Below are 8,821 nucleotides of genomic sequence, written 5' to 3'. Positions count from 1 at the left end.
TTCTTTTCTTAGTTCAGTTCTACAGTGTTCTCAGAGGTGCTGGGATCAAATGTCCATGAAATGTCTGACCACGTCTCTTTGGCCAGCCTTCACAGGATAGATGTTGTTTTTAGCAGGGATCAAATGTCCATGAAATGTCTGACCAAATCTGTTTGGCCAGCCTTCACAGGATACATGTTGTTTTTAGCGTGTAACTATGAACTTCAACAAGGGCTGTTGCAGCCTAAGCTACTTAACATTTGGGTTTGTTACTTGTAGTGCTTGAACCTATGGAGCAGTAGATTTATGGCTGCATAGTAATGAATTTCCCGGGATAGCAGAAGTCCTTTAATTAACAGCTCTGATTGTGCAATATTTTGCAGAAATGCACATGAAAAATTATTTTTATCAGAAAATTTATTATTAGCAGAATATCTCACGTGTTTGAGCAGAGATGCAGATACATAAAACCAAGAGCATGTCAGCATGCTGACAGAGAGGCTAACGAGCAGAATATCTCACGTGTTTGAGCAGAGATGCAGATACGTAAGACCAAGAGCATGTCAGCATGCTGGTATCATCTTGCATTTGGCATACATTTACCGCAGCTGAATATTAAAATTATGGGAATGTTAACAAGTGCTTAACTGAATAGCTTAGCCTTGCTTTCTATACTATCAGAACTGCAGCAGTGATGTTAAAACTCATATGGACAAACTCACGTGTTTGAGCAGAGATGCAGATACGTAAGACCAAGAGCATGTCAGCATGCTGGTATCATCTTGCATTTGGCATACATTTACCGCAGCTGAATATTAAAATTATGGGAATGTTAACAAGTGCTTAACTGAATAGCTTAGCCTTGCTTTCTATACTATCAGAACTGCAGCAGTGATGTTAAAACTCATATGGACAAACCATACAGATTCTAAAATGTTGGTCCCCAGTTGCTACAGCTACACAACATTACAGTTCCCTTGCACTAGATACACAAGATTAAGAGATGGTAGAACAGACAGACTTTCAGAAATATCCCACTTGCCATTATGCTAGCTCTTTTAATATGGTTTCTTCTTTTTAAAAGAAACAATGTATTAATTCATAAGGTCTAGAACTTCTGATACATTCATGGCAGTCCTATGTGCGTTTAGTGGAAAAAAAAATAAACCAAAGGCATATTTTTGTGTGGAGCCAAGTGCTGCCTACAGGCTGCTGAGTTTTTCTTATCCCCAGTTAATTCAACTGGACTTAGAAGATCTGGGTGCCTGAAAACAAAGACTCAAATAGACAAACTAGACCATTGTGGCCGTGTAAGCCTTTGTTTTCACCTTATTAAGCACTAAGGAGCTGAGATTCAGGTTATTTGCAGTACTAATCAGTGAATAGCTGATAATTGTTCTCCTCCTAAGGAGCTGAGATTCAGGTTATTTGCAGCAGTAATCAGTGAATAGATGATAATTGTTCTCCTGCTAGAACTGGTCATGGGTCCTAAGCCAAAACAGTCCAAGAAATTTGTGTGGATTTTTGAGAGTGTGGCTCATTCTTGTTTATAGGTAAAAAGCATCTTAATGCTTAAAAAGGAAGTAGTGAGTGTGCTATTATAGAAATACAGACAAAAGGGAACTATAAAATTGGCCTGCTTTTCTTTGATAAGGAGCTTATATGGACACTAAGTATTAAAGGATAGCACTGTAGATAATCAAAGTACATTTTGTGCAGTGTATGTAAGTTCCTGTAGGAAGTATTTAAATATTCAGAAGTAATGTGTTAGGTAGTTGCTTTAAATGCATCAGTGAATGTAATGCTAATGAATTTTTAAATTTCTGCCTCAAAATATAAAAAAATATATAGGACTCTGGTAATTGACTGACCTGATTCCAACTTTACTCTCCTGTTTCTGTAATCAGTCAAAATGGTCATCCAGAGTTCTTTTGTCTTCAAAGTGCAAGGCAAAATGAGTAAAACAGTATTTTGCAAATTAGTTCATACTCCTATGTATATTCTGATATTTTGTAACATTGTAAGTGCAATGACATGTACTTTAGCTCCAGTTCACTTGTATTAAATGGTAGTTCAACTCAAGTCTTGATTATTTTTTTTTCTTACCCAATAGAAAATACATGTCTTCAAGAAGACGTTGCAGGCTTTGATCTATCCAATATCATCAACTACCCCTCATAACTTTGAAGTTTGGACAGCTACAACTCCCACATACTGTTATGAATGTGAAGGTCTACTTTGGGGCATAGCCAGACAAGGCATGAGGTGCACCGAATGTGGTGTCAAATGCCATGAGAAGTGCCAAGACCTCCTAAATGCTGACTGTTTGCAGAGTGAGTATTTCCTGGCAGCTAAAGCTTTGCAGTACTTCACACCTTTTGATTTTGTGTGCACTCAGATATGTCCTGAAAGGAAGGGCTAGATCATCAGAAATCAGTAAAGTCATGTTGATGCTCACTGGCTGAGGAGCTAGCCAGAAACTTTATTAAATACCTACTATTAATTTTGCTTTTGTCCTTGGAACTTGCCGAAAGTTGCTGGTCAGTTACAAATTAATATTTGGTAGCATTGGTATATTATTTACTTTTCCACTGCCTATGGCAACTCCCAGAGCAATTTGTTACATGATGTAAACCCTCTGTGTTTTATTTAACTCGGAACATAAGAAATATCAAAGCAAAAAATAAAAAACCCCTCCTAATACTTAGTGTAGTCATATTAATATGCTATAGAATAGACAAAAATGTGAATCAGTAAAGAGGATCCTGTCCCTCCAAAATCCCAAGCCATGTATGTGTAAGGGGAAAAAAATAATAGTTAGGAAGTCCTTTGGGACTAGAATTAAGGTGAAACAACATTTCTATTCACTTTTTCATTGACCAAATTGATTCTAGCCGCCATGCATTCTACACCAAAGATGAGGCGCATTTAAACCATACGTAAATTACAACACAGTTATGACACAAGATTTTAAACAATCGAAGATCAAGACCTGCAAACTCTGATATTTTGATTTTGGAATGGAAGGGTCTTTTACGACTCTGCAGTTATTTCACATTGTTCACTATTGATATGTTCCTGAGGGTTTAACCTAGCTTCTACATGTAGGAAAAGTACATAGGTATTCCAGTCAGGTCGTCTTTCTTCCCAATGTGTTCTCTGTGTGAGGAGCTGTCACAAGGGATGGATTCTCAAGATTCGTGTTGTTCAGGAACTAATCACCATTTCCCAGAGCAACTGACCTCATGGAGCATAAATCAATTACAAATTTCTAAATCAAACTGCTTAACCGTGCTTAATTCTGATTCTACACCATGGCTGAAACTGGGCTGTGTTTGACAGCTAAGCTTTTGACATAGTTTCACAAGTCAGAAAAGAATGTTTCCTTTGAAAATTAAATATTGTAAAAGTATTTTGTGCATCATTAATATGATGGTTGATGAGTTTTCAAAAGTATAGAAAGTAATGAAGATACTCGTGAGCAGCTTCTTCAATAAGTGCAAATAACTTCTGTTACCTGGACAGTAACAGAAGAATGTATGCTTTCATAATGTCAGTTCCTGTTCACTCTTACTAATTGTCCCATTTCATTCTAGGTACATTTTAAGATGAGCTAAAAATAATTAATTGCACATCAGCACATTGATCTCTCTGTGTTAGGTAGTCACTTGACATCCTAGTTCTGCTGGGAATCACTTGGCTTGTATTACCTGGACTTAGAGGTGTGAAAATGAGTTTAAAAAATGATGAGCTTGTCCTTCTGCTGGCAACAGGATATGTGCAAGTCACTTGCCAACTGATGGCTCATTAAATTGATGGAGGAAGTAGGAAGCAGAAATAGCTTTCCTAAATGTAATCTCTCTCGTTATTCACATCTTCTTTAGCACTATTTATGTAGAAGGAAGAAAACATGGAGGGAGGGCACTGAATTGATTCTGATATTCCCAAAATGGAATGTGGGATTCAACTTGTAGGAGAGACTCAAACCAAATCTGTATGGATTGCAGTGGATCTAACTGAAGCTTACTTTATGCACATTCTTCAAGGAACTGGGCTATTGCCGGATTTGGGGCTACTTTGCTAGGACTCTCTGCTACTGCTCCCTGAAAATCATGATTGCAATCTGCGGCAAAGAGATAACTATCAAGTGTTCTGTACAGCAGTGTGGGAATTCCCCTGTTGTAATTACATACATAGTGGTCTAGAAAGAAAGCGTAGCTGAAACTTTCTCCATCAAATGGGGACATTTTCATTCTGACGAATTACCAGAATAGCATATCATGTTTTAACGCATTGTTTCAGAAATATTTTTAATTTAAGAAAATCAAGATTGATTCACTCCATGAGTGAGACACAAAGAAGGTAAAGGTATCTGTATTTAACAGTAGTGTAATGAAGTATTGCAAAGTTCAAATGGTTTTGAGTGTCATAACCATGCCTTTCTGTTTGGAGGAACTATTCTGTTGCTGTTAGTTGGGTTCTTGTCTCCCCAAACATCTGTGAAAACCCTCCTCTATTATACCAGGCTTCCCAACCTAGTTACTGCATGCTATTCAATCCCTTTTTGAGTGACATTAGAGAGAGTTGGGAGGGGTTTTTGTATTGGAATTTTCATATGGCAAGGGCATTTATTTCTGTCTCGTGGATCATCTGTGCTCTAGTACAAGTACAGCACAGATCAATGGCACATTCTAAAGAGACACCTTGCATCCAGTCACCCCTGATTTTAAGAATATTTAGATGTGACCTTTAGAATTTGCATTCAATTTATCGGAGAAAACAGCAGTTAAGTCTGTGTTCTCATTCCTACAGAGGTTTGCAGAGTGAAAAATCAAAGCTTCCTGAGATGCTTGTGGAAGCTAGTGTATATAAAGCATAGCATTTTAATCTATTTCTGCTATTTGAGAGAGTCACAGTTCAATCAGGAATTGTTACTAAAGCTATTTCTGGTCTGTTATAAAAGCATTTTCAGAAAAACAAGATCCAAGGAAATGTTCCTGAGAATATCAGGGTTATGAGTTTCTTGCAGCCCTCATCTAGCCCATGATTTCTCATAACAAAGAATGGTTAGAGAGATTGTTCTTTCTGAGGCTTCTTAAAAGCGATTAAATCTCTTGTTGCTGTACACACTGGAAAACAACATTCAGGCCAGCTAGGCCTGAGTGTAATAATTTTGCATTTCTGTTTGCATGACCTCCAATTTGGTTGCAGTTCACTTCCTTCTGAGCAAGAGTACGGGAGCTGATTCCAAGTGTTTATGCTGCCATGCCTCCATGCAGGGCTGAGCTATTATTATCATTAAAAATCAGTAATCCTTTCCCTGTGTGGTGAAACTCCTTCAGATTATATTTACATGCTGATCATGCTTCTTTCTGTTCCACCCTTCCCGCTATCAAGGAAATAAGGTGCTGCTAACTTTCTAAGAGCTGAGCCGCTTTTCAGGGTGCCACAACAATGCAGGTGGCATGAGAGATGTATCTCTCCCTGTAATAGTTGAATCTTGGCTAAAACAGATATACAGAGTAAAAGTATCCTTTTTATCTTCTTTTTCGCTTCTCTGAATAAAAGCCCAGACCAGAGGTTCTCTGGTCTATATCACCAGCCCAAAAAAACCATAATAAATGGTTCAGAGCACCATATTGCCTTTGAAGGATTTTTACAAATATATAAATGATAAGGTTGAGAGAGCCTACAAAAAATAAATATGATTGGCAGTCATCTGCGGTGTAAACAGTTTGGCAGCATTGAACAACTGAGTCTTGAAAGAGTAAACCTCTAAAAGGCAAATTGCAGATGAAAAAATATTTAACACACCTAAGGGATGCCAATATTCCCATTAGTACACAAATGTTTCTGAGCATCCTGTCATATTTTTTGCAACAGATTAATTGTTCAGTGAGTTTGAATATTACACTACTTTGAAAATGAGGTTCGTGTACTTTGTTTCACTTATGTTAAAAATATTTAACGTTCCATTGAAAAAAATGAATTGTCCAGTGCAGTTGGTTAAATTTCTATTTCTAAGAAAGCTGATTATAATAGTATTGTAAAATGAGATGAATGTGGCTCACTGTGGTTATTTTTATCACAGTCATCCTTTTGGCCGTTTCATATTCACTAGGACGTATGACCTCCAAGATTCTGTGATATTTTTTTTTAATGTGTGATGATTGTGGACTGTAGAAATGCATTAACATCTCAAGTTCTTTAAGGTCAATATCTAAGCTTGTTCTAAATTAAGTTTAAAAAAAATCAGTAATATATTCATTGGACCTCTCATCTTCAACAAGATACCACTTTCTAGTAGTAGGTGCAATATTAAATCAGCATTGATTTCAATCTTGTTGGGTTTGTATCAGTCCCTAGTGTAAAAGGGGCTTGTTAACTTCCTGTGCAATGTAAGTTACGATATTGTCTCAATTAGTCTGATCAATACTGCATGAAAAGAGCTGCTGATAGACTGTCAGCAATAGCTGCAATGAATAATTTAGTATAAATAGAAGGCTATGCTGATTTTTCAGTAAAACTTAAAGGAAGTTGCATTTCAATGCATATTCCAATTTTATCTGTGCTGTCTCAAAAATCAGCAAGGTTTTTGATAGGAATATATTCTTGCCATTCTGCTTGTGTCAGTGGCTTATTGTTTGATTATGATGTATCTGTACTTTTTAAGAAAGGGCAGAAAATAAGAGAAAATGAAAAATGTTGCTTTCCTGCATCTTGCAAGAACAACCTGTCACACTTTCCAGGCAGCTCAGCAATCTTCTCTTTTGTAATGAAATCACTAGATAATTCTTTAACTGGTATTTGGTTTTACAGTAGCATTTAATTCTTTTTCTACTAATTCTCATTTTTCAGTGTGGAAGATCCTTAATCACTAGAACTTTGGTCTTCTACGTTCAAAACATTAGGTACTCAGATCAAGAGATTTTCAGGACTTCTCAAGATTTAGAAGCTATGTAAAACACCTTGAAGAAGCCATATAATTCAGCCTTTTGACAACCTAGAATCACTGATACCTGGTATCTCATCCCACACTTTTCCAGTCTTATGACATTTTGCCTTCCTACTTTTACTGTATGTATCTCTGTCTTTTTCATCCTAAGAAACCTTCAGACACAATGAAAACAGTAAAGAAAAAACATGAAATATTTGTTCTGTAATTCTTCACTGAGATCATATGCTGAAAGATGACTCTTTCCAGCTCTATACATGTGCTGATAATTACTTCTTGAGCCATTGTAAGCTGAGAGTTCCTCAACAAAAATACCATCAAAAGAACGTAATGGTGTTTAATGGTAATGTAAGGAAGGATGTTCCTCTTCAGTTTTGAAATTCCTGAAATGTAACTGCATAGCAAGTCATTCAACATAATTTTGTCTTGATTTTGCTATCCATTTATAGGGAACAATAATACTTTGATCCTCCCAGGAGTTGAGGATGGCTAGTTGGGTGATGTTTTCACAACCTTTCAGAAGAGCAAAGTACTTAGGGCTGCTAGTGATAAAGATGATGATTGTCATATTTCGTGCCATGAGCCCTCAAGTAGTGTTTAAAAACATGAGCTAAAATTCAGCCATACCTATAGCAAGTGGTAATGTGTCATTGATTACAAAATTTGTAGTATTCTTGTCTCGCTTCATATGTCAGTCTTGTCAAGAGTTGAAAGAGCCTGGTTAGCACTGCAGGAATTTCAATTTTTCTTCCAACATTTGTAATACCATTCTGGCCACACAAGTGTGATTTGTTCCTCACACCCAACTGCAAGATGGTTTTTTCAAGAGTACAGTTAGGTTATTCCAATACAATATGTGTTGTAGAGACATTGATCAGAAACACTTTCCTCTGACAGACAAAGGAAGTTTTATAAAGAAAATTTCACTTTGGCTTTTAAAGGGCTTCTGAGATCAGTTTTTGGGAAAGAAATCTCTCCAGAGCTCTCCTGGGAATCCTGGGAAGAACCGCGACTAAAACCTGTAACAGCATGATCTCCTGATACTCTTTCTCTCTCTCTTTTTTTTTTTTCTCTCTCTTTCTCTCTCTCTTCTTTTTTTTTTTTTTTTTTTTTTTTTTTTTAAACCAGTAAAAGCTGTAGTGGTTTTGATGTCCCAGACAAACTGGCAAATCACCTAAGTATTTTCTTTGTTTTCTAGACTTATTTTATAGGACAGATCTGACATACCACCACAGATTAAGATAGTCTAAAAGTTATTCCCACACAGATAATATCCTTTGGTCTCTTCTACCATCCTCACATACTTACCAAAATTATCAATAATGACAGTTTTACTGAAGGGGGGAACCTGTCTGTTCCATACCTGTCATATATTATTTTCTTGGGTAGTCACTCAAGAAGAGTTCTCCAAAATGCCCTGAAGTTTACTAATGCACAAGCACAGATGTGGTATGTAATGACTGACTTTTAATACCACAATTTAGTGCCTACTGCTCAGCTTTCTTTCTTTTTTTCCCTCCTTTTCTCATTTCTTTCTTCTTCATTAAATGGATTTGTGTGATAACAAACTTTTCTTTTTATGAACACTGTTGTTCTAGAAAGGAATAAAAAACATTCTAGAAAGGAATAAAAAACATTCTAGATGGGAATAAAAAACATTCCAGGAGGGCAGGCAGCGTCAGCAAATATTGAGATGTATCTGAAAGCAGTCAAGGAAGTGTCTGAAGCTGCTTTGCCTATTTCTTTCTACTTTTCATTAGGTTTCCACTGTGGGAGAGCATAGCAGGGGTCTAGATTAATCTCCTTACTGTTACAGTAAAAATTCTCTGAAAAATGAGGTGGAAACATTACCTGTTTTAAATACCATTTCTATTATTCGGGGGGGGG

At 36.7% G+C, this 8,821-nt stretch overlaps 1 protein-coding gene across 1 annotated transcript in view; it reads left to right on the top strand.

Moving 5' to 3' along the window:
- LOC104467313 (protein unc-13 homolog C-like) overlaps window positions 1–8,821 on the top strand; it is a gene marked incomplete at its 5' end in the record, with an annotated part of 137,902 nt that overhangs the window by 23,972 nt on the left and 105,109 nt on the right. Inside the window, one exon of the mRNA XM_010081047.1 lies at window positions 2,093–2,312. Coding sequence (XP_010079349.1) covers window positions 2,093–2,312 — 220 coding nt within the window. The remainder of the gene's footprint in view (window positions 1–2,092; window positions 2,313–8,821) is intronic.

Source organism: Pterocles gutturalis, unplaced genomic scaffold, assembly GCF_000699245.1.
Source record: "Pterocles gutturalis isolate BGI_N339 unplaced genomic scaffold, ASM69924v1 scaffold2694, whole genome shotgun sequence".
NCBI classification, from domain to species: domain Eukaryota; kingdom Metazoa; phylum Chordata; class Aves; order Pterocliformes; family Pteroclidae; genus Pterocles; species Pterocles gutturalis.
Note: the sequence above shows the minus strand (reverse complement) of the source record. Positions and strands in the feature narration are given on the sequence as shown.